This window comes from Eublepharis macularius, chromosome 11 (genome assembly GCF_028583425.1).
Source record: "Eublepharis macularius isolate TG4126 chromosome 11, MPM_Emac_v1.0, whole genome shotgun sequence".
In the NCBI taxonomy this organism is placed as follows: Eukaryota; Metazoa; Chordata; class Lepidosauria; order Squamata; family Eublepharidae; genus Eublepharis; species Eublepharis macularius.
In genome coordinates, this window is record NC_072800.1 from 63,579,776 (window position 1) to 63,606,433 (window position 26,658).

The 26,658-nt window shown below is 43.7% G+C and overlaps 1 protein-coding gene across 1 annotated transcript; it reads left to right on the plus strand.

Moving 5' to 3' along the window:
* Positions 1-10,304: 10,304 nt before the first annotated feature.
* FAM237B (family with sequence similarity 237 member B) lies at positions 10,305-25,393 on the plus strand. Its single transcript, XM_054992011.1, has 3 exons — positions 10,305-10,381; positions 24,534-24,933; positions 25,271-25,393. The coding sequence occupies exons 2-3, from the start codon at positions 24,549-24,551 to the stop codon at positions 25,321-25,323; spliced, it is 438 nt and encodes a 145-aa protein (XP_054847986.1). The 5' UTR covers positions 10,305-10,381; positions 24,534-24,548; the 3' UTR covers positions 25,324-25,393.
* The last annotated feature ends 1,265 nt before the right edge of the window (positions 25,394-26,658 follow it).

A 26,658-nucleotide genomic window follows, 5' to 3' on the forward strand; every position in this document is an offset into this window, starting at 1 on the left:
GGAGTTTTCCTCCTTGAGGTTTTTTGTCCTTCTCTAGGCATTAAGCAGGGAGGTAGCTGTGAATTTCTTGCATTGTGCAGGGGTTGGACTAGATGACCATTGAGGACACCTTCCAACTCTATATTTCTAAGCAGAATCACTCTTCTGAGCATTTTGAAGGATATAACTCTATTTAGGACTGCACTGTAAATTATCTGTATTCAGTGTAAAAGGTATTTTCATTTAGCTGATTCTCTAATCATTTGGAAACCTAAACTGTTTAGATAAAGGGAAAGGATTTATATTTACAAAAATTAAGATTGAAATATTACATTATCCTTCCTGGACACAATAGTCCTACATACATTCCTTCAGAAGTTATATACTATTGATAAAGATGAGAAGATCACAGATAAGGAGCCCCTTCTAAGAAGAAGCTTCTGATCAATTCAGCTTCTCATATTTATAGAGTTTCATAACCATCTCCTAACATTAACACACGGTCTGTCTTGAAAAGGGCTCATATCCTTTACTGACTAAATATCTTGTGACTTCAAACACCAGGCAAGGTTAACTATATTTCAAATAACTTCTGAAAGTATATAAAAAATGTTAGTTCATTCTTGCTACATTTTATCTTAACACAGTCTATGCAAAAATAGTGATTACAAATTTCTCATATATATGAATATATTTTGCTAGAGCCCCGTAGCTCAGAGTGGTAAGCTGCAGTATTGTAGCCCAAGCTCTGCTCACACCCTGGCTCAAGGTTGACTCGGCCTTCCATCCTTCCGAGGTTGGTAAAATGAGTACCCAGTTTCCTGGGGGTAAAGTGTAGATGACTAGGGAAGGCAATGACAAACTACCCTGTAACAAAAAGTCTACCAAGAAAACATCGTGATGAGACGTCCTCGCCATGGGCCAGTAATGACTCGGTGCTTGCACAGGGGACTGCCTTTACCTTTAAGTAGCAGTTATGGCTCTCACAAATCAGATGAGGCAGATGGTGCAAGGAAAAGAGGGCAAACCCTTTCCTCCAATATGGCTTTCCCAACCTCATAATTTTGAAGCTGGTAAAAATGTCCTACTAGACATCCCTGTCCCCTCAATGCGACAGTTACCAGACTTCTTTGGAGAGGAACCATACTAATATAATGGGTAGCATGAGACTCTTAGAGTTTGCCCATGAGTTTAATATTTAATAGACAAGATTTAAACACACAATTGGTACTATTTGAATTATCCAAACAAGACAAGAACATAAAGAACCTAATGAACTCATAACATCCAGTTATCAGCCAGGTTTTCAGTATGACAGTTTCAGGATTATTTTAAAATAAATCATGCTTAACAGGGAAACAGACTTCACCATAGCAAAAATGATTATAATCAGGGCTTTTTTTCAGCAGAAACGCGGTGGAACGGAGTTCCGGAACCTCTTGAAAATGGTCACATGGCTGGTTGCTCTGCCCCCTGATCTCCAGACAGTGGGGAGTTTAAATTGCCCTCGGCGCCGCATGCGGCGCCGAGGGCAATCTAAACTCCCCTCTGTCTGGACATCAGGGGGCGGGGCCACCAGCCATGTGACCATTTTGTCCAAGGGCAACCCACTGAGTTCCACCACATCTTTTCCCAGGAAAAAAGCCCTGATTATAATAATAATAATTTTCAAACATGTTAAGCTAGTGTATGTGGATAGCTCTGCTGGTCTGCAGTAGGACAGCAGGATTTGAGTCCAGCGGCATTGTAGAGACCAACAAGATTTCCAGAGTGTAAGCTTTCAAGAGCCAGAGCTCCCTTCAGGATTCCTGCTCACGTCTGAAGAAGGGAGCTCTGACTCTCAAAAGCTTATATTCTGAAAATCCTTTTGGTCACTAAGGCGCCACTGGACTCAAATCCTGATGTTAAGCCAGTAACCTACTACATTACTGACTAGATAGCTTATCTTTCAATGGGATAATTGTTTAGGATACTTTCTGGGCAAAAGCTAATTGAATGAAAAGTAGTATCATCCCCACTTGTCCTTCTAAACACAGGAGTGGTGTTTGTATACTGTTCCTTTTCTGAAGATCCAAAACATTAGATGAATTTCCATTTTGAATAATGCAGATCAAAGGTACTTTCAGGTGGGTAACCCTGTTGGTCTGTAATAGAAGAGCAAAATTCAGCTCCAGTATCACCTTAAAGACTTACTAGATTTCTAGGGTATGAGCCTTCTAGAGTCAAAGCTCCCTTCCACTGAGGGAGCGTTGGCTCTCGAAAGCTCATACCCTGGTCTTTAAGGTGCTACTGGACCCAAATCTTAGAGCTCAAAGGATCATATCTGGAGAATCCTTGAAACTATTTACCTTGAGCGGTGTAAAGCTACTCTAATTTGAAAGATCTAGATGGTCCAGAGAATCACAATAAAGAACCGTGACATAGGAAATGAATGTTTGCCGTGCTGTTCCTGCCATGGAAGAGCAATGATCTCTGCAGCAGCTTTCACACAGAGCTAGCTTTTGATTCAGTTTTACAGCCAAACAGGAGCCAGCTTCTTTAAACTATCCACAAGACATCACTACCCAGTCATGCTCTGATTGTCCATTCCCCGTCCTTGGTGCACTCTTCTACAAGCCTACATTGCCACCATTTTTCTGGGAAGATCATAGTCAAAGCACGTTCGTCCACCCTAAACCTAAAATCTTCCAAAAACTGAAAAAGTGGTAAATGCCACTACGTTTTACAGTCTGAGCCCCATGAGGAACTACTAGATGGGGGAAACAAATGTGGAAAGCCCATCCTAGCCATCCCCTCCGGGCTTCTCTGAGCTCTGAAGCTTATGCAGAATGGTTTTTCCTCCGCCCCACCCCTGCCCCAGCCACTTTATCTGATAATTAGCTGCTCCCAGATTTCCAGGCTGAATCAATTTTAATCCTCATCAGGTAACTGAAAAGGTTTTCTCCTTATTTTCTTGTTGGTAATGGGTGTGTGTTCCTGCATACCTGAGAAGTCCTCCAAATGATTTGTGGATGGCTTGGTTTCGTGGCTTTCAAAAAACATTAAAACAGTAAACAAAATACATTAAAAGAATCACCACCACTGTGAAAACTCCCCAGTCACCTATTCCCTTTGGCCCAGGCTCAGACTGCCCTAAATTCTCTGTGAAATAGTTCTGTTTTCAGTCTTGCTACAAAGCCAGGAGGGTAAAAAAAACCCTTTGATGTCTATGAGGAGCCCACAGTCAGAATGTTACAGAGTGTGCTCTAGACAGAAGGGGCAATGAGCCAGAAGGCCCTGCTGGAAAGTGCAAAGCTATCGCACAGGAACATGCACGGAAAGACAGGACTCCTGCTTTTGGCTTTTCAGTGTAATTTCTCTGTTGTAGAACAGCAAGCAGAAAGGAAATCTTATGTGCAGGTTTCATACATTTCTCTTTGCAAGTTAAACTTTCAGTGACATATTTCACATATGCTGTATTGAACTTCTGCACCAATAGAATGAGATTAAAAAGATTGATTTAAAAAAGATAAAATATATTGGCTGGTATTTTCCATCAATTTTCCATCTATTTCTGGAAAGGTAGTATCTGACCCTGAATCTAAAATGAACATCTGACTCCATAATGACTTTTAGATGGTATACAACCTTTTCCATTCCTTTTACTTAAAGGGATTATGGAGGAGAAGCTTTTGAGCTTTATGACTGAGGTTTGTTGTTTGCAGGATAATCAAGCTCATGTCAAAGTCTGTTTGACTTTAGGGTTTGTCAGTGGTAATTGCATATAATGTAGATTTTTAAGCTCCTTTTTAACCTTTTGAGAATCTCAGTTGGCCTGATGGATTTACACTGCTCTGCATTGCCAACTCCAGCTTAGGAAATTTCTGGAGATTTGGAGGTAGTCCCTGAGGAGGGTGGAGTTTGAGGAGGGGACACTGCCCAGCAGGGCTGCGATGCCACCCTCCAAAGCTGCCATTTTCTGAAGGGAAACTGATCACTGTGGTCTCGGGATCAGTTATAGTTCTAGGAAAACTTCAGGTTTCACCTGGAGGTTGGCAACTCTCATCTGATGAAGTTACCTCTAACTCACAACGGTAAAGGCCAGTGTGATATCATGATATAGTGGTTAGACTGTTGGACTAGGATCATGGAGACCCAGGCTCAAATCCCCACTCTGACATGGAAGCTGACTAGAGGACTTTGAGTCTTCTAGTCTCTATACTGCCTCTCTATACTGCCTCGGTCAGGCCGCACCTGGAGTACTGTGTGCAGTTCTGGAGGCCTCACTACAAAAAGGATGTGGACAAAATCGAGAGGTTGCAGAAGAGAGCGACGAGAATGATCAGGGGCAGGGGTGGCGCCAGGGTTTCTGGCACCTGCGGCCACCCTTATGTGCACATGCACATAGCGTGCACACATGCGCCCCCAGACTGCATGATGACATCACTGCATGATGATGTCAGCAAACAGCAAGCCGGACCCATTGGCCAGCGGGTGGCTGGGGCAGCGCGTGGAGGCTGCCCACGCTCCACATGCCGTCCCAGATGCCTGCCGTGCCTGGCCCACGGCTGCTGCGCCCGGCTGGGGGCATGTGGCGGCAGCAGCATGGGATTGGCTGGCTACAGCAGCTGCGGGCCAGGCACTCCAGCTCTGTGGCACGCGCCTCTGCCCCAGCACCCCCTCCGGCGCCCCAGTGCTCACGGTTCCAGCCTCACCACCTCAATGGTGGCGCCAGCCCTGATCAGGGGTCTGGAGACTGAGTCCTATGAGGAAAGGCTGAGGGTCTTGGGAATGTTTAGTTTAGAGATGAGGAGATTGAGGGGGGACATTATTGCTCTCTTTAAATATTTGAAAGGCTGTCATTTGGAGGAGGGCAAGGAGCTGTTCCAGTTGGCAGTAGAGGATAGGACTTGAAGCAACGAGCTTAAATTACATGCAGAAAGGTACTGGCTGGATATTAGGAAAACCTTTTTCACGGTCAGAGTAGTTCAAAGGTGGAATCAGCTGCCTAGGCAGGTGGTGAGCTCCCCTTCATTGGCAGTTTTCAAGAAGAGGCTGGATGAATATTTGTCAGGGATACTTTAGGCTCATTGTGCATTGGGGAGGGGGTTGGACTAAAAGGCCTGTATGGCCCCTTCCAACTTTGTGATTCTGTGATTCTGAGTCAGGGCCAAGCTACAAGTGACGAATGACACAGGTTGGACACTTGTCAGCTTCCCTCAAGTTTTGATGGGAAATGTAGGCATCCTAGTCTTGCTGCTTGGCTCTCTGACTGCTGTCCAATGGACTTTTCAACTGTCACTTGTCCAACATTCCGCCAAGCTGCCTACATTGGTTGACATAGTCTAGGAATGAGACCAGAAGTAGTCAAAGATTCATAAAAAGAGCAGCCATAGGAAAGGAAAAGGAAGTTTGAGTGGAGGGCTTCCATTGCTGCTTTCCTCCTTGAAACAAAAAATCATTAAAATATCTACAGGTAAAGGACAGTAAAGAGATTGACCATATTGGAGATTACAAGAACAGCAGAATCTTGACAAGGCATAAAAATTACTCTTTTAGAACAAGTTTTTCCTACTGCTGTATAAACACAGTTTGGTTACCAAACTGGGGTTATTAGTCCACAAAGTAATTAGAGACAAGTTGGAGCTGAAATATATTTCAGGGCAGAAAACCTCACATGTATAAATGTGAACAAATGCCACACTAGTTTAAAGCAAGCTCTGGTAAAAGCTGGTGTAGATATAGTCTTGAGGTATAAATAAAGTGTAACAGGAAATATGCAAAAGGACAGGAAATTGATTTAAAAGCCATGGGTCATTAGTGTGCTTTTATACATCTAATTGCTTAGACTGCACAGAGATATGAGGATTATAAATATCTTAAATGGATCATGTGGAATCTTTCCCTCCATCTGTGGGACTGAGATAGAGGAAGCACTCGCTGGCTTGTATGCTGTAGCCTCTTCTACCTCCCACACCAACAGATGACTGCTTATGGAGTCCCCATTTTACGGAGGCTCAGTGACATGGTTTTTCACCATAAAGACACCAATTTCCTGTCCCAGCCCTCTCCGCTTCTACAACGATGACACCATTATGGCATCTAAGTACACTATGCATGCTTCCTTGTTAGACACACTGAGGTAGTCATTCAAGCACTGAATCTTGACTCACATACAAAAAGCCAGGATCAAGTTTGTTTTTAACAACCTCTCTCCACCTGCTAAGGAAACAGCATTATAAAATGCAAGAGTCAGTTCTTTTTATTTTGCTGTGGCGTCCGTAACAACTTAAGCATGTACATTGAAAAAAGATGTAGTGCTTGCGTTTACAAATGATCTCTGTTAAGGAGAAATCAAATTCTTGTCTGGAAAATATTTCATAAGTCATTGCCAATCATTGTAATACTTTTGAGTATAAAATAAAATAGTTTAATAAAATGCTTAGAAATAATATTGATATTCACATCACAGTGCATGAGACATTTACTACATTAAGCACTATATTGCTACTTGCTAATTTTTTAAAAAGCAAACAGAGGAAGAAGAGTAAGTAAAGAATAAGCTCTACCATTTGTATGGCAGAAAGAAGTACAAAGTTGCTAACCATTAAAGGAGCCTTTCCTTTGAGCATTTTCACAAGTGATGCTTTAAATTTATGTATTTTCTATAGGATATTTCAAATATAAGCGCTTATGGGGCAGGTCAAAAATTAAACACTTGGGCCCCAGCTTCTCTGGTTTGATTGTGTTTGAATTATTTTAATAGATTATTATTTTTATTTTGTATTTATTGCTGCTACCTGCCTTATGTCTAGACTGTATAGGGAGGGAAGTGGGATAAATGGTGACTAGAAGGTGCATTTATTTTAAAAATGGTGCTCTGGTGCTTCTTTTCCTGCATTAACCGCAATCTCACACATGCACAAATAATGCAAGAGATTCAAAGCAGCTTATAGAATCATATGCAAATATGCCCTTTGGCTTTTTACTTGCAACACAATACTGGGACCGAGAGGTAGAACTGCAGCATTTATTTTGGTCCCTCGTTTACAGACACTCTGTCACCACTAGACACTTCTTTGAGTGGGAAAATGAGCAGGTACAGAGTTCAGATGCCCTATTTATTCAATTTCCACCGTAAGATATAAACCTTAAAAACTTTCTTTTCAAATGCTTGTCTTTGACCATATTCGTTCCCCCATCTTCAGTTATGAATGTAATGTTATGAATGAAGTTACCAGTTTCTTTACAGAACAACTATGTCCAAAGAAGATGAAAGAGCAATGTTGACCTACCGAGGGGATGTTAGTTGGTTTGATTTTTGGCGAGGGCTACAAGATACTTCTCCATCTACCCACCCACCCCTGCCGGGGTTTCTGTTTAATATCATCACTCTCCTGGGACTGTATATAATATAAGAGACTATTAGGATATTTTCTCCCTTAGGATTTTCAGTTTTCAGTTTCAAAGATGGGTCACAATATCAAGGAATATTTCACAGGATGAATTTGTAAATGGAATGTATTTTCTCTGCATTCCAGAGATGTCAACACAAGATGAAATCCATACCTCCTCTGACTGAGAACCCTCCACTGATCAGAACTGGTGACGATTCCCATGGAGCCTTGGACAATGGCCACGTATTTTCTCTGTAGATAGGAAGAATATAGAGCATTGTCTTCTGTAGGCTCTGGTATATCTTAGAATGATCTTGAGTCTGATTAAGGAGTGAATGAAGTTTATTCAGAAACTACAACTTTGATAGAAAGCAGAGAAACGGAATAGATACTAACTACCTTACTAAACTGGGAGAGAAGGACTTCCTAGAAGAAGCAGGAAGTAGCCTAAGGATAACATGCAAGGAGGACAGAGGAGAGGCAGAAAGAAGGATCTTATTTTGTTATCTACCTAACTGTCACATTTGCTGTCCTCTGCAGGTATTCTGTGTCTTCTGCCTTTTGCCTTCTCTGTACACAAGACATTGTATTTCCAACATCTTCTATATGTTTGCACAGTTCATACTATATGTTTGTGCAGATGTTTCTCCCAGTCCTGGTATCTAGAATTTTTAAAAACTGGATTAAACCAGTTTTTGCATATTAAGAGCCCCATTGCGCAGAGTGGTAAGCTGCAGTACCGCAGCCCAAGCTCTGCTCACAACTGGAGTTCAATCCTGGCGGAAGCTGGGTTCATGTAGCTGGTTCAAGGTTGACTCAGCCTTCCATCCTTCCTAGGTCGGTAAAATGAGTACCCAGTTTCCTGGGGGTAAAGTGTAGATGACTTGGGAAGGTAATGGCAAACCACCCTGTAACAAAAAGTCTGCCAAGAAAACATCATGATGTGACGTCCCCCCATGGGTCAGTAATGACTCAGTGCTTGCACAGGGATTATCTTTACCCTTACCTATATGTACAAAGCATGTGATTCTAGAGAGGCATCATAAAAATCTAAATAAATAAATTTCTTGCTGAGTTCTGGTCCTTCCTTCTTGCTTTGCTTTGGCCTAAGACCAACTGTCACAGAGAGATAGGGTGGGTTTGCATGTGTGTAGTCCCAATCAGATAATTTCTTCACTAGCTATCTTGTCTGGAATACTTATAATTTATTCCCATCCTTATTACAGAGAATCCAAGTGATGTTTCTGCCTAATCTTTACAGTCTCTATCTTTTGTGTTGTCTTCCTATTTTCTGTAAGCAATTTGTGGCAATATATTTGGCTTTAAATAGAATTGTAGTGCTCACATGCCAAAGGGCTATTTATGCACCTGGCAAAAAGATTGGTAGTGTGTTTAGTAATCCTCCAACGTTTCTTGGTTGCAGTGCTATTTTAAAATATTCTGCAATCCTGCCCTTCCATCATTATTTTTAAAGAACTGTAATTGTAAAGATGAAACAAGCTTAGCAATCATTTAATTAAACAACTAACCAGAATAAAAGGAGAGGAGCAGGAGTCTATAAGTGTATTTTGCTTTCAAGTGTAGACTATAAAAACAAAATGTTTTCCATTTTTCTGGAACACAAGAATAAAAATAATATGGCTGATAATTTAATTTTTGCTTAAAGAGCAACTGCTGAGATTCCAGTCAGTCAGTCAGTCAGTCAAAACAGTCAGTTATACTCAGGGGGTGGGAAGCATGAGTTCTTTTTTTTTCTGTTGCTTGCAAATTATATTGGCAGGCAACACTGAAAGACCATCTTTGACAGATCACTTGCCGAGAGTGGGAGGGCAGGTGGGAAATGAAGAGCTCAGCTAAGTTAAGTAAAATTGATCAGAACCTGGCAAAAATAAACAGGGCCGGACGAAGCTGCCTGAAATTGACTAGAATGGTTCCCTTTTCATATTAAAGAAGAAAAAGGAAAAAAGAAAGGGGCTGACAGTAAAGCGCCTTGGGGAATGCCCTGTAGTGCTAAATTGCCTCTGAGCGTATGGAGGGCTAGAAAGGGGAGGCAGGCAGGCACACGTGGGTGCTACCCAATTTTGACTTTACTGTTGGAGTAGGTATTGCCGCATCGTAAGGGAAACAGTGTGGAACCACAATGATTCCACTTTCTGCTAATGCAATGTAACATCAGCACTAATATGTGGAAAATATCTAGCTGTTAATCCTGGATTCTTTGGTTTCCTTAAGCATTCCTTTTATAGAATGTTGCCAGTTTCTTTGAACTTCAATACACTTTTTTTAAAAAAACCTCTCTCTTGTTCTAAAGGCCCCTCTGGGGTGCTGTACTCATTGTGCTACAAAAACAAAATCCTGCAAACCCTTTGCAACTCTTTATTAAAGAATGAAGTGTTGTATGCTCTTCAAGCTGGCTGCTGGCTTTTTATCAAGGACCAAATCAATATAGTTCCCCTTATTCTTACTAAAGGTATTCAGCTTAACTGTAATGGTGCAATCCTAAGCAGAGTTACGCCAATCTAAGTCCATTGATTTCAATGGGCTTTGACTGGAGTAACTCTGCATAGGATTGTACTATAAAACTTGGGCTCCTGTGGAACTCAAGGACATGTGTGCAGCACAGTTCTAAGTATGGTGACTCAGAAATCAATCCTACTGGATTCATAAGGACTTACTCCCATGTAAGTGTGGATAGGAGAGCTGCCTGGGGCTGCAATATTGATAGGGTAAGGGAACAGGGATACAGGGACACACAGCAGATTGACTCAGAAGATGATGTGGACAGAGGCGGGGTTATGAGATTTATAGCCCCTCTCCTCTCCACTTGATAGAGATAATGCTGTGGATGCTGTTGCCAGTGTCTTCCTGTGCAGTGTAATCCCACTACCCTAAAAGCAGAAGCAGCAATCACGAACAGCCTCAGGCTTCAGGTCCCTGGGAAACAGTTCGAGATTGTCTTTCTTTCTCCACGTGGCTGATCAACAGAGCTTCCTGTGACTGAATATTTGCACTCCAGCCATAACTTAGTAAGTATTTTTTAAAAAATATAGCTGATTTTCTACAACAGTTTTTTTAATGGAAGTCTTTCATTCTACCGTTTAATTTCATCACTTTTGATGTTTGATAATATTGTGTGCTCGTAAGCAAGGGCTTGCACACAGATCTGCAAGTTTTGTGGAAAGCATTTTTTTCTGGCAACGATATTCTGTGGCAGTACGGAAGGTGTACATTTGTAATTAATATTGTGCCGCTATAGGCTGTACTTTCTGCTGATACCAGCAACAACAAATAATCACAAAAATATGTAGAAATATAGTAAATGGGTAGAAGGATCTAAATAAGTAAAATCTACAGTATGGCCATTAGATAAGTAAATATTGCTTATGAGTCACAGGGATGCAATATTAGGGGACCCCCCCCATCGTATGTGTACTAATGACTGCCACCTACAAAATATTTAAAAATACTCATTTCCAAAAGTGTTTTTCAATGTTGACTTCTGAACTTTTTCATAGGACCTCTATCCCAGGTATCGCTTCATGGCTATGAGTGTGTAAAAAGAAGTTTCATGTCTAACTACCCCATTATTAGCTAAGAATTCACAAGGTGGACTTAAGCAGCATACTACATTTTCAACACCTCCCATTTGTAATATGGGGATAACAGGACTGGCTCAACCTTATGGGCTGTTGTAAGGATTACTATGATAATATATTTTGAGGGTTGAATCCAATCAGCTTTTCTGCTGGTGAAAAGGAAAGAACCAGTTAGGCTATGTTGGGCATTATGGACAAAAGAAATGTGTGGCAGGGGCTGTAATAAGGAGGGGAATTGGGCAAGATTGAGTGAAAAAGCTAACTGGATCCAATCTTGAAAGTTCAGCTGGTAATACATTAATTTAACAAGTATTGTTATCTCATAGAATAGAACTTCTATCTTCAGAGGCACTGTACCATTGTTTACTACATGTACGGGTCAACAGTAAGGGACATGTCATCATTAAAATACCAGACAGGTCATACCATTAAAAAAAATTGTGTTTGAAAACAGAGGGGAAATAATAGAATGTCTAGAAACTGCTGGCTGCTTTTGCATCATTTGCCACTGTGGTTCTATTCAAGGGCTGACATCCTTGTTATTTTATTCTATATATCTGCTTGGCAGTATATACCAATATTGTGCAAGAAAGAACGGTTAAAAATCAGGGGTGCAAGTAGCTTTTCAGTAAAGAAGACTTAGTATGCAAGAGAAATGTTAACAACTTGAGAACAGGTAGTGAATATTATGAGGAATAGGTGACTTTATCAGGTATATGAATATATGAAGTGCCTTATGTTGAATTTGTGGATCTGCTCAGCATACGCCATGCCGCAGGGAGCTATATTGTCTCAGTGTTGTCTGCTCTAACGATGGCAGCTCTTCAGAGTCTTGGCCAAAGAAAGGTCACCTGCCACCTGAAGATGCCAGCGAATTGCCCTTCTGCAGGCAAAGCATGTGTTCTATTCCTGAGTCATTGCTTCTTCCCATTGAGCTATACTAACCAAAAGAGCCAGGAACCAAACCATTCCATGGATAGGGTATCTCAAGGAAAGAAGGGTGCAGACAGGAAATGGAGGACGAGAGAGCTGAAGGTGTGTATGAGGGGTTTGGATCAAGAGGTGGGGGTAAAAAATTAAGGATGGATTGGTACAGAATTCCATTTCAATGCATGTGCAAGTTATACCAGTGCAGCAAAGTTACTACAGCATTGTAATGTAGTTACCCCACATAACAATCACTCACTGTGAGTAGTATAACATTTTTATTTTTATTTTACTTTATTTATATTCTCTCTACTGTGGACCCAAAGCTACTTACAGTTCTCTTCTCCTCTAATTAATTCTAACAACCCTGTGAGATAGGTTACACTGACTGTGAGTGACTGGCCAAGGTCACCCAACAAGCTTCCATGACACACTAGGGTGTGAGTTTGTGCATATGGGAAATGCTGCTGATTAAACTGTACTGTTAAAATCTGCTTAAAGTAACCTGCCTAATAGCCTCATAAATAGACACACTTCTTGACGAAAAATGGGCTCCCTGCCCACAACCGACAAGCAGAACAGGAACCACGTTGCTATGTGTTTGAACATCTTGACCAATAATTGAGGCTAAACAACAAAGTGGAGTGGGCAGATGAATAACACTTGTGTTCTCAGAACCCTTACAGATCCCTGCTCAGGACTCTGGCTACAAAACCAAGAATCTCTATTCTACTCCAGCAACTGGGCTGGTAAGGCCAAGGCCCCCAGAACAGGTAAGCAAAAGGGGGGGGGGGACTCAACAGTGCTTTAAAATAGGACCCCTCGTGAGCATCCTTCATCCCTCTCCTACAGCCCCACAAGGAATTCAAACATATTTTGCCCCAGAATGTCTCCCCTGACACTGTTTGGGAAAACTATGTTCCACTTTACTCCACCACTGCTCAAAATGCAATGGTAAAGAATCCCACATAGAGACAATAGAAGAGCTATAGTGTAGGAAAGTGCAGGGGTGGAGGTGTGTTGACTTCAAAGCCAAGTGAGTTCATGCCATACATTGGGAAAGCCCATGATGGGCATAACCACTTTTTGGGTGAATACTGAGCATGCTACTCAATTCATTCTAGTACTGCTCAAAATTATGATATGTTCTTCCTTGCAGGACCACATCCATGATACATAGAAGAGAACAAAAATCAGACAAAATTCAAATGCAACTCCCTGAAGAGACTGGGAGAGTAGGAAGCCTGGTTGAAGCACAAAGAATGGAAAAGCATCCAGGTGAAGGCAGCCTCTCTCAGTCATTCGTTCTTAGTGAGTCTTTGGTTTTAGGTCATTCCTATTATAGATGCTTTCCAAGATGGATTGCTATCACCCTGTCTCTCTTGTCTCTGCACAGGCATCTTGTCAGCCCTTCAGCACACAGATGCAACCCCATACAGTCACCATGCAGACCACAAATGACGCCTATAGGAGCTGTGATTGGAGTGATCTACAAGTTCCAATATTTATTTATTTTTTAAAATTTCAGTGCCATGTTTCCACCCAAATACAGTCCTCAAGGTGGCAAACATCAAAACATTAAACCATTTGTACATTAAAAACAGCATTTAAAATAATATATACAATATATAAAGAAGCCAAGTTGCTGTAGGTTTCCTGTGCCTTTGAAAATGGCTTAACAGGCAAAAATCTACTGTAAAGCTATCCACAGAAGGTTACAATGATAGGGAAAGGTGTGTATCTTAGCTTTATGTTTATCATGCAGCTTTTAATGGAACAAAGCCCTTGTTTCAGTCATGTCTTTCTCTTCGTATGGTGGTTAGACTCTTCCTGGGATACTTGTGGCTTTGCCATTGGGAGGGAGAGCCAGAGGGCAGGGAAAGATCCCAACCTGCAGTTAGATCAGTCATCTTGAACAAAGCAGTATTGCCATCATGGTCTGTGCACATGCAGGCATGCAACACACAAAGTATGCTGGAAAAATAAGAGAGGGTTGGAGCTGGCTTATGGGAGGGGCCAAGGCTAGGGGAGGGGCAGAGGCTCAGTAGTGGAGCATCGGTTTGGCAAGCAGAAGGTGTCAGGTTGAATCCCCAGCATCTCCAGTTAAAAGTGGTAAGTAGAAGGTGATGTGAAATGCCTCCATCTGAGACCATGGAAAGCACTGTGGGTCTGAGTTGACAACAATGGCCTTAGTGGACCAACGGTCTGATTCAGTATAAGGCAGCTTCATGTGGGTGCTTCGGACAAAGGGAGATGGGTAAAAAACAGGCATCCTGAGACATATAGGAGGCCAGGTAAATGGCTGAATGTGCAGCCATCGGTCCATCTACCAATCACTCAGACAACTGTGCTGCACTGTTTCGTGTGTGTGGCCCTTTTAAACCAGTCGTGCTGGGAGACTGGAATCCTCTTGAACTGCAAGTTTGTTGTACAACCAAGTTATAGTTTTATGTAGAACTTATAAATACTAGTCTGTATGGCTAGAACAGGGAAGGCCTATCAGGTGTGTCTCTTTTGGCTGTCCCTCTGGCTTGTATAGCTGTAACACTTATTCTCTGCTTAGAGCTCAGGGCAGCGTACATGGTAATCTCCTTTTCCCAAAGTGTTGTGTTGCGTTCTCTGGAGTGGGAGGTCTGGGTTCTGGTCCTGCTGCCTCTTCCTTTTTCATTTGCAATTATTGCCAGCAAGATACGCGAAAGGGGAGGCTTTTCCCATATGGACCCCACATGCCCCAACAAAGGGGTTCCAATCTTGCTTTCTGTTGCCTTTTTCCTCCTTATGCACTCAAGCACTTCCTGACAGTGCCTGCTGTGAACTTGTTCTTGTCACATCCATTATTCTGTGTCTGTGGCCTCTGTTTCACTCTCTTGAAAAATGCTTATTCTCCTCATAGAAAAACCAATACAAATGTGTGATATGCACACTGCTGTGTGGAATATTTGGCTCCGCAGCAGAATGGAAGATTTTTTCACTTACCGTGAAGCTTCCTTTCTCGGTGGTCCAGGAGTGGGGCAGTCAAGACCTCTGGGTAGCTCCTCCTCCGTCTCTTACGCAGGGCCGGACAGATCTGCGATCCTAGGGGGAGGGGCTCCCAGGCAGCTCAGTTCCTTTTCAAGCCCTTGTTGACTCCCCATACAGTTCGTTCCCAGGCTGCCACCAACCTGCTTCAAAACACTATAACAGCAACTGATGAACTATCCAATAACGTAACAGTGTAAACCACACACTCACAACAAGTAACCTAGACCAAGTTGACAACTTGCTCCGTCTGCTCTTGTGTCCTATATGACTGCTTCAACTAACCCCTTTCCTGATTGGGTGGGATTGTGACTGCCCCACTCCTGGACCACCGAGAAAGGAAGCTTCACGGTAAGTGAAAAAATCTTCCATTCTCCAGTGGTCCGGAGTGGGGCAGTCAAGACCTCTGGGATGTATGCTTAGCAGTGTTCCATTTGGGCGGGTAACTTAGGAGTCTAGTACGTGCTGTAGCACCCTCCTGCCGAAGGCTGCGTCGGAAGACACAATCTGATCTATTCTATAGTGCCTAGTGAAAGTGTGAACTGACTTCCAGGTTGCAGCCTTACATATCTTCTCCAAGGATGGAAAGGATCTATACGCCGCTGAGGCGGCCGTCCCTCTAAGGGAATGAGCCGTGATGCCTTCCGGGGGCGAAAGGTTCCTGGCTTTGTACGCTAACCCTATGCACTCCCTGATCCACCTACTGAGTGTCGAAGTTGTGACTTTTCCGCCCATGGAGTTCCGCCTATATGAAACAAACATGCTCTCCCCTTTACGAAATTGCTTAGTCCTGTCTATATAGAAGCTCAGAGCCCTTCTCACGTCTAGCCTGTGCCACTCCTTTTCCTTATCATGCTTGGGATTAGTACAAAAGGAGGGCAAAACGATGTCCTCCCCTCTATGGAAGGAGGAGTTTACCTTAGGAATAAAGGCAGGATCCGTTCTCAACACTACCTTATCCTGGTGGAAAATACATAGATCCCTGTTTACAGAAAGCGCCCCTATCTCTGATACCCTTCTAGCTGAGGTCAGACCCACCAGAAAGACTGTCTTAAGAGTCAGATTCTTCAGAGAACAAGTTGCCATTGGTTCAAAGGGCTCTCTAGTGAGTGCGTTCAACACTAAGTTCAAGTTCCATGTAGGAAAACGATGCACTTGAGGTGGATTCAGCAAAGTAGTCCCTCTCAGGAACCTCTTGACGTGGGGGTGTGTAGTCAGAGATGTCCCGGACTTGGTTCCCCTAATGGCCGAGATCGCTGCCACCTGCCGCTTCAGCGTGCTTGTACTGAGTCCTTTGTCCAAACCATCTTGCAGGAACAGGAGGACCTGCTTCACTGTAGCTGACATGGGGTCTTTGTCATTCTTAATGCACCATTCATTGAAAATTTTCCATGTTTTATTATAGCTCTTGTTAGTAGATACTTTCCTTGAAGCTAACATCGTGGAAATCACCCTTTCTGAATATCCTAAATCCCGAAGTTGACCATGTTCAATCTCCAAGCCGTCAGCCTTAGAGATGCAGGATCTGGGTGCCGGATCTTCCCTTGTGTCAGAAGATCTTCCCTGCACGGCAGAGACCACGGTTGCCCCCGAGCCATCCTCTTGAGGTCCTGGAACCATGGCCTCCGTGGCCAGAACGGCGTAATCAGAATGACGTCCGCCTTCTGATCGAGGATCTTCTGAAGCACCCTGTGTATTATCTTCGGAGGGGGAAAGGCGTAAAGAAGGCATTTCGGCCACTCCTGAGTCAGCGCATCGACTCCCATTGCCTCTGGCTCGCTGTACCTCGAGAAGAACTGAGGCACCTGCCTGTTCCCCACAGAAGCGAAGAGGTCCACTCCCGGGGTGCCGAACCTCTGGCAAATCAGTGCAAATACTTGTTTGTTCAGAGCCCATTCTGATTGGTCGAGTCTGTTCCGACTCAGCCAGTCCGCCGTGGTGTTCTGTTGTCCTGCGATATGACTGGCTCTTATTGACTGCACTCTGCTTTCCGCCCAGGAGAAGATCCTCTCTGCCTCCTGGTTCAGAAGCTTGGACTTGGTGCCTCCCTGCCGGTTTATGTAGGCCTTTGCTGTCATATTGTCGGTGAGTACCATCACGTGACTGTCCTGTAGGGCGTTTTCGAACTCCAGTAGCCCGTTCCTTATGGCTTTGAGCTCCAGAAAATTTATACTTGCTTCTTTCTCCTCGGGAAGCCACTCTCCTTGAGCCACTCTGCCCTTTATGTGGGCTCCCCAGCCTAACAGACTTGCGTCTGTAGTCATGGGTATCCTGCTCGGTTCCCTGGGCGGAGATCCTTCCGCAAATCTGCTTGCATCCAGCCACCAGTCCAATGCCCTGGACAACGACTGAGGGATCCGCACCAGCCTGTGCTGTTTGTGGCAAATCACGCGTTGGTATGGACGTAGAAACCGTTGCAGTGGCCTGGTGTGGAATCTGGCCCATTGCAGTGTGTCCTGGCAGGACACCAACATGCCTTGCAGCTTTGCCAGTTGCATTATCTCCACTGGTTTGCCCGCTTGCACTTCCTTGATTAAGGACAGAATTTTTTGTTGTCTCTCCGGTGATACAAAGGCTTTGTCCAATACTGTGTCCACTGTAACTCCCAAGTGGACGATCCTCTGAGTAGGGAGCAAGATGCTCTTTTGCCGGTTCACAATAAAGCCGTGATCCTCCAGGCAATCCAAGGTCCTTGTGACCGCTGTCTGTGCTGCTTGTAGGGACGGCGCCTTTATCAGGATGTCGTCGAGGTACGGGGACAGGGCAATGCCCTGGACTCTGAGGAAGGCCACCAGCGTTACCAGCACCTTGGTGAACACTCTTGGTGCAGATTTCAGGCCAAAGGGGAGAGCCCTGTACTGGAAATGCTCCCCGTCGTAGGCGAAACGTAAGTACCTCCTGTGAGATGGTCGCATAGGGATGTGCAAATAGGCCTCTGACAAATCGATGGATGCCAGGAAGTCCCCCTGCTGTATGGCTCCGGTGGTGGACTTCATCGTTTCCATTTTGAACTTTCTGTCCTTTATGCGAAGGTTCAGCCACTTGAGGTCCAGAATGGCCCTGATCTCCCCGTTCTTCTTCGGGACGATGAAGAAAATAGAATACACCCCTTGTCTCTTGAATTGTGTGGGTACTGGTTCTATCGCCTCGATCTGCAACAGGTGCTTGATAGCCTGTTTCATTTTCTGATGTTTGTGTTGCGACCGGCTGCGAAACACTTGAATGAAGCGTCTGGTTGGCACCTCCTCGAATTCCAAGGAATAGCCCTTGGATACCGTCTCCAGTACCCACCTGTCGGATACTGTTCGTCTCCATTGGGGTGCAAAGGCTTGAAGACGACCTCCAATCTGGTTTGACTTCCCCTGACACGGATAGTCATGCTTGATTGTTCTTTTTCTGTCCTTTGGATTGGGTGACTGATTTCCTGAAGGCAAATGGTCTGGCATCCGATCTCGGCTTGGTTTGCCACCTGTTCCTGAAAGGTCTTTCGGAGTTCTGTCTGGATGTTCTTCTGAAGTCTCGAAAGGAATGCCTTCCTTTATACCTCGTGTCCCTTCTCTTGGATGGCAGCACCTTCTTCTTTTCAGCGTTTTCCACTAAATATTTGTCCAAGGCTTCACCGAAAAGTTTGGAACCCGTGTACGGAATCGCTGCCACCCTGCTACGAGCTTGTTGGTCCACATCCCAGCTCCTCAGCCACGTGTTCCTACGGGCTGCCACGTTGAAGCCCATGGCTCTAGAAGACATTTGGAATGAGTCCAAGGTGGCGTCCGCTGCGAATGCTGCTGCCAGGGCTATTTTCTTCACTTCATTTTTAATTTCCTTAGGGACTTCTCTGCCTGCCGCTGCCAGATCTGAGGCCCAGGTATAGGCCGCCCTAGCAAACAAGGACCCAGTTGCTGAGGATCTTAGAGACGCTGCTGATGCCTCGAAGTCCCTGCGCAGGGCCTGTTCGATCTTCTTGTCTGATGGGTCCTTAGGCATGCCCTCAGCATCCATGGGCAGAACCGAGGTGGTAGCTAGACTGGTAACTGGGTCATCCACGATCGGCAGCTTGATCTTTCTAGCATCCTCTGGGTTCCAGGAGTAGAATTTGTGAAAAACTGATTGATACAGTTTAGGTTTTGCTGGATTATCCCATTCCATTTTCAAGACGTCGTGGAAAATAGCAGGTAAGGGCACCCCTGAGTGTTTAGGCCCCATCTTAGGTAAGGCTCTCTCCAGACCTTGGGGGTAGGAGGATTCCGTCTCCTCTTTACCTGCAATAGACTGTGATATCTCCAGAGTTCTTAATACCTTTGAAAGCAACTTAGAATACATATCAGGAGGGAAAAGCCTAGATTGCATTTGGCTAGTATCCACCTCCTCCTCCTCAGATAGCTCCCCTTCTTCACTCCCTGAGGACTTGTGGGATGATTCTGAATCTTCCAGGGGGACATCTGAGTCACTGGAGTCTTCATCCTCCCACTCCCTTAGTTTTCTCTTTTTGGTTTTAACTAGGGTAGTGGGTTCTGCACGCCTTTTCCCTTTGGAGGTACTTGGCTGTTTGCCTTTCTTATGGGAAACTGGCTTCAGATTCTTGACTGCATCGTCTATTCCTTTCTTAATCTCAGCTTGCAGCCAGGCTAAGATATTTGCCTTTGCATCTGGGCCTGCAAGATCCGGGTCACTGCCCCCCAGGCTTTCCCCTTGAGAAGGGTGTAGCTGCCTTGTTAACTTTGGGGACTCCATGCTGCTTAAAGCGGATTCAGCCACTTGTTGCTCTGCTGTACTGGCCTGTGACGTCATTCCCGCCAAATCTTCCCGCCTAAATGGAAGAGAAGCGTAGGCGGGCATTACAATGCAGCCAGAGCCTAATAACCCCACATCCCTCAATCCGCAGGAATTAGGGGACAAATAAGCAAGCATTGACCCTCCTCAGCTTCCAAAGGCTACAAAATGATCAGTTTGCACCATTCAGGCCAAAGGCAATCAGGCTGCCATTAACTGGACTGGGCCTAAGAAGGGGGAACTCAAGGGAAAGAAACCTCCGGTTTTCTCTTTTTTATATAGCCGTTTCTGTCCCCGTGCCGTTTAAGGGCTTACAAGTAGATTCCCCCTCCCCCCTCCCCCGCTTCCTCGAGGTTCCGAGGCCTCTCCACGGGGTCCATCGGAATACTCACGAGCAAGACGCTAAATACGAGGCCGCCGCCGCTCAGAAACCGCGCCGGGCGTCCTTCTCTTCCCGCGGCTTTTCTTCGGCGTTTCCAGCCGTTTGCAAAGTGGCGCCTCCGCAGAAGCCGGGTCCTAGCTTCCTAGGATCGTCGGCTCTGCTGCTCGCTCCCGAGGCCTTCCAGCCTTGCACTCGGAACAGGAGGGGGGGGGAGGGGTTGGAGGAATACTTCCTTCCTTTCCCCAGCGAGCCTGCGTCTCTTTTCTTCTTCCTAGGATCGCTGCTCCCACGGAGCAAAGAAAACTATGTCTGCCTGCAGAGCAGGGCCGGAAAAAACTGAGCTGCCTGGGAGCCCCTCCCCCTAGGATCGCAGATCTGTCCGGCCCTGCGTAAGAGACGGAGGAGGAGCTACCCAGAGGTCTTGACTGCCCCACTCCGGACCACTGGAGAATGTGAATCACCTTTTGTGATGCTATCCTTAAATTCCCATCACCATCTTGTGTACATTAGTTCCTTCCATGCATGACTAATACGGGGATATGGAAGGCAGGAGGCACAAAAAGCTGTTCCTGGCCTTGTGTCACTCACTCTGCTCTGTCAGTGACCCAAAGGGTCTAAAATGGGCCATCATTTCAAATTATTCCTTTAACAACATGGATTATCTGAGTACTATCTTGGTAAAATGACAAAGCAGTACATATAGTTAGGCACTGAGTCCAGGCACATTATTATAATTAAAGTTAAACTGGATTATAAAAGAAACCAGAACTTACATGCTATTGAAAGGTTAAGAGCAGAAAAGATGTAAGAATGATAAAAAGTATGCTACTTCATGCCAGATTTTAAACCAGGCAAAGCACAAATCACTTGGTTTCAAAGAAGTCATTTGTTCAAATCCTTTTCACCATGGAGACAGCCACGTGCTTATCCAGCCAGAAAATAAGCAGACAACCCAACCTGACTATGAAAAAATCTGCTTCTTTTGAACCTTTGTTATGGTAACATCAGGGCTTGACTATTGTAATGCTCTATACATAGGTCTTCCATCTAAGTTAACTAGGAGGCTCCAATTAGTGCAAAATGCTTTAGCTTGACTGTTATCATGAGTGAGCAGGAGCAGGAGCATCACTCCCATCCTACAATCATTCCGTTAGATACCTATGAGTTACTGTGCTCAGTTCAAAGTATTGGTTATTACATACAAAGCTCCGCATGGCTTTGGTCCGGTATACCTACGGGACCACCTCCCTCCCTGTGTTCCTCTATGGCAGCTTCGCTCATCTGAACAGGGTCTGCTGCAGGTGCCAGGCTGCACATGGGCAACATCAACAGCAATCCATACATGGGCTTTCTCTGTGGTGGCCCCTATGCCTGAAGAGGTTTGCTTTCCACAAATGATGCAAAACCCGAACTATTCAAAAAGGCTTTTTACTCAAATGGGAGGGCTGTATTGTAGAGATGGGGTCTTAAATGCTTTGCTAATGAGTTAGGGTAGACTTCACCACTGTGTTGCCTTACATATTATCTATGTACTACCTGTGCTTCATGCTGTCTAATGTCAGTCTTAGAACTGATTATGTTCTGTTTCAGTATTTCTTCTACTCTGTATTGGATTCTTGCTAATGCTATGTCTATTTAACCTTGTAGCTATTTACTCTATGGCATTATGGAAATGTCCTTGATACTGGTTGTACTAATCTCATACTGTGTAATCTGCCTTGAGTCTTAGTGAGAAAGGCAAACAATAAGTGACACAAGCAAGCAAGCAAGCAAGCAAGCAAGCAAGCAAGCAAGCAAGCAAGCAAGCAAGCAAGCAAGCAAGCAAGCAAGCAAGCGTGTGATTTAAAACACACATTTATCCAAATGCTGTTCCCTGATTCTATTTGTAAAGTCAGTGAATATTGGCTCTTTCTTACAAATAGATGTGTGCACATTTGTGCAGGATGTACATGCACTCAGTGTAACTTGTGAACAGAGATTAACAAGAGGTTGAAACTGGAATGTGGGGTAGGAAGTTATGAGGATTATTGAATGTTTTTTATATACTATAGTCTCCACCATCTGTTCAAGTCAATTTCCAAAGAAAACTGTCAAAATAAAAACAACAGAAAGCAGGAGCTGATCAAGTTAAATCACCAAACTTAAAAAAACCCCACAATGTTCCTAGGACTTTTGTCACAGCGAATGTTAATTGGGAGCGATGCTGGGATTTAGTAGGGACAGGGACAGATACTATGGGAGTAGCTGCTACTGTACTATTTCCTGCCGCGTGCCTCCCTTGTGATCTTAGTGCTTTTTCCCATGTTGCTGCAAGGGGAACCTAGATCTCAACGAGGGCTGCTTCCACACACGTTGGATAATCCACTTTCAATACTCTTTAGTGAACATTTGAAACTGATTTTCCATGTGTGGAACAAAAAATCCACTTCTACAAGATTACGAAAGTGCATTGAAAGTGCATTATTCAACATGTGTGGAAATGGCCCAGTTATGATGGCATAAACTGTGGGTTTAGCAGCAATCATGAACTGGCCCAGAAGACTGCAAACACACTTACTTGGAAATAAACTCCACTGAACATAATGGGGCTTGCTTGGGAGAACACACACCTAGGATTAGTTTACATGGCTACAGACTTGAAGGCATTTTTACCCAGGATGCTAACTGGAGCCAAAGACCTAAAGAGTTTTGATGGTGATGTATGGTTTACAGCCAAGTGCAACTTCTTTAAATAACGCAATATTCCAGTATATATAACATTACAAGTTCAAATAACTGTTAGATGAGAATTGAGAGTTGATAGAAATAGCTGGAGATCTGAGTTGATTCACGGATAGCTTTGGAGGGGCTTGTGCCACTCACAGGAATTGTCCATATGAATGCAGATTGGAATATGTAAGTTGGTGGTCCACAGATATATCACTTCAGGCCACAGGTGGAGGGAATTATTTTTAATGCTTATTATTCCCCCAAATGAAACTGTAGTACAGCGGCAAATGTGTTGGACTAGAACCTTTCTCCTTGTCATACTAGTTTCTCTCTAGCAAGGAATCTTTTTCACATGGAAGAGTGTTACCAGACAGCCTCCTCTATCTTCTCTCTGAAGTGATACAGTGTAGAGTAGTCCTTGTTCTCTGCAGCTTACATAACATTTTATTTATTGAAGCATTGTGGAAATTGCTTAAATTGAGATCTATGTACTGTTATAAATGGGTTATTTGAGCTTTGTAATATTAACTTTGCAAAAAAGTTAATATTACACTTTAGCTATTTATACCACACTTTTTTCCCCATTGGAGAAGAAGAGTACAACATTCTCACCTCCTCCAAGTTTATCCTCACAACAACCCTGTGAGGTAGATTTGGTTGAAAGAGAGAGAACGGCTCATGGTCAACCGGTAAAGTGACCATGGTAGAGTGAAAGTTTGAACCTTGGTCTCCCAGATCCTAATTCAACACCAACTACTACATCACACCTCAAGCATGGAAGGACACGTAACACCCATCCAGCTATGGACAACCAATCTGTCTGGAGCTGGAGTTGGATTGGGGCTCTGATGCCGGTCCTGTGGCCACCACAGAGTCTCGACAAAAGGGTGGGGATGCAGCCCCCCAGTGAGGACAAGAAAGGGACAACAGAGCTTTCTCATGGCTCCAGAGGCAAGATCGATCGTTGGTGCAGCTGCAGGGCTGGGCTGGGCTTCCTCAGGGAGCCAGGTGGTGAACTAGCAACACTGGCTTCAAGCCCCAGCAGCCCAGTAACCAAATTCACGCCGCTGCAGCCCAAGGGCAGCCTGACGGGATCAAGTAAGGAAGAGATTAGCGCAGTGTTGGCCACAAGAGGGCACAGACCATTCCCAAGCCCTTCCTAGGGGCCGGCTGGTTCACCATGAACCAGAGGAAGGGGGAGGGATGCGCAGGGATGCTATTTAAGCTCCTCCAGGCTACATCCAAAGAGTCCATGATTGTTGCTATTCCTCTTTCCATGGAACTTGTTCAGAGAGGAGAATCCTGATGGGAGAAGGTGGACCAGGGTGAAGCTTCTAAATATGCTAACTGCAATATTAGTTCAGCAAGTACAGTTATTGGAAACTTATGCAATGTCTCAAAAGTACTGTGATGTAGATTTTACATCCTGCCAGCTCACACATTAAATGAATGACCTGCAATGTTTGTTTATTGTTATTTTATACATTGGGCTGTTTTTTTTTAAAAAAACTTTTCTTTTGATTAATTTGTGAAGTCATATTTTTCTGAATACTTGGGGAGTCCCATGAGCACGCAGAAATTTCAGCCTTGCCTGTGAGTTGGCTTGACTGGCACACGCCATCCCCTTTGCAGATAGTGATGATGCTATTTCATATTGTTAGCAGTATTTTACAATTGTGCAAGGCCAATATATTTGACACATTTTGTACCTTAACAGATTGTGCCAGTAGGGACAAAGAAAGAGAGTAAAGTCACGATTGCTTGTGTTGCTTTCAGGTTCTTCTGGGCAGCATGGAACCCATATGCAGAAGGTGGTGGTGGTATCTTCAGTTGGGCTGTCTTCTGATGGTGAATTTAGTTTATGGCAACTTGGAATATCAAAAGGAAGCTCCTGCCAGCCTTGGTGAGATTGATCATCAGTGCTGGGAAATCTCCTCTCATAGGCTGGTGGAAATGAAGAAACTTAGAGTAGCAGGTACCGTTATTGCTCTTTGGGAATTCATGATGTTCCTGAAGGAGTCGTCTAAACCCAAGCACAATGACCTCTTCAATGATTTAGCTCAGAACTTCTGGGATATGTACATCGACTGTGTGCTTTCAAGATCTCATGGAATGGGCAGAAGACAATTAATAGCCCCTGAGCACTTTTTAACATATTCACAGAAAACATCAGAAGGTAATTTTTCCATACGTCATACTAGTCAGTTAACAAAATGCAAGCCATTTTTTTCTTTTCAGCATGCTTGACATGTTTCCCCCTATTTCTTTCACTGTATGTTTACCACTTACTTAATCCTCAGTACTTGCTGTTAGACTAGACTACCAGCTGTGTGTCTATTTTGTCAACCCACTGAACTGCCCTACCCATTTACAAAATGAAAGACAGCTAGTTTTTTTTCGAGTTTTCACAGGGGTGGGAATTTGCATGTCAGAGATGAACTTTGGTAATCAAGACAAAAAAAGTGAGGGCAACACAGCTCCGCTGTAACCAACTTTCTTTCCCAATTCTCCAGGCTTCACAAACCTCAACTGTAGGGCAAAGAGACAAATATACAGACGATCCTAAGCAAGGTGACATCAGCTTGAATGAAACCAGCCTGCTTTTCAAGAAAGCACAGAAGTTTCCAAGTACTATTTCATGTGATCTTTCTTTTTTTGTGTTCTAAATTTGGGAAGCACATTGCTGGCAATCACTGCCAAAATGCCTTTTTTGTTCATCAATGTCCTGCAAATGCTTTACATATTCTGAGCAATCACATGTATTTTGGGAAAATCTGCATGTTACAAATTAGTACTATATTTTTGTAGGTCACTCATCTTTTAGAGAGGGTTTATCTCATTTTTAAAAGTGCTAAATTCAACCGAAGCCGTATATATTTTTATACATTAACAGATTGAGGTGCAGCAGCAACAAGCATCTTTTATACAATATACGTAATTTCATTTTTATGATATATGGGGGGGCGGGAGGGGGAACCCCATATAACCCAAAGGAAGAAATTGTACTTGGTGTTATTTTCTGTGCAGCCTCTATACTTTGAATTTGATCACTGCTTGGTCTTGGTTATCACAAATTAATTAAAATATTTTTCTACACAATGGTGACTGTTAAAAGGGTGCTTATTCACTTATTTACTTTCTTACATATAAGCAAGGTATGCCAGTAATACTATAAGCTAAAGCTTTGTGCATGCCTTAACTGTCTTTTCTAAGGGGAACTTTCCAGCACAAGGTGGAATTCTTCATTGCAAGCGCTGAGCACCATCCTGCTCAGAAGAGGAAATATACACAGGGAGAGTTTCATATGCTTTTTGGAGCCACTAGATGGCAATCAAATTGTTAAAAAAATGGAAGGTATTTATGAGCTGAAGAATTCAGAGACATAACTGGTTGAAACCCTCCATTTCTTTAAACACGAGACTGTTCACAACTTTAATTCCTTTGCCTTTGAGCCAGTCAGGAATAGGGCCCAAAGAAAAGCAGTAACCACCATCAGAACGTTGGTAATGGTTAGATGTGCATGGATGTGAAGTTCCACAAAGTCAGAAAGAGTCATTGATATTAGTGCTGCCAAATATAGCATCATTACATCCAGTTGATTTCTCACGAGACTGCAGGCAAACAAATTCCATATACTGCATTAATGAACATTTCAAAAATACTGAATAATGCATAGAACACATTTTCATACTTTGAATGTGAGATAATGGCCACTTCTTACATTTTAAACATATATATGTAGTTATGTACAAAGGTAGCACAGAGACATTAATATTAATTTTTTGCATTCTGAATCCCATGTCTCACTAAATAAGACCTTCAGTGCATTAAATCAAGGACTGAAGTGAGCTTTCTTGGAATTCAAATGGAAACCCCAATGTCACAGGTTAAGCCATTTTTG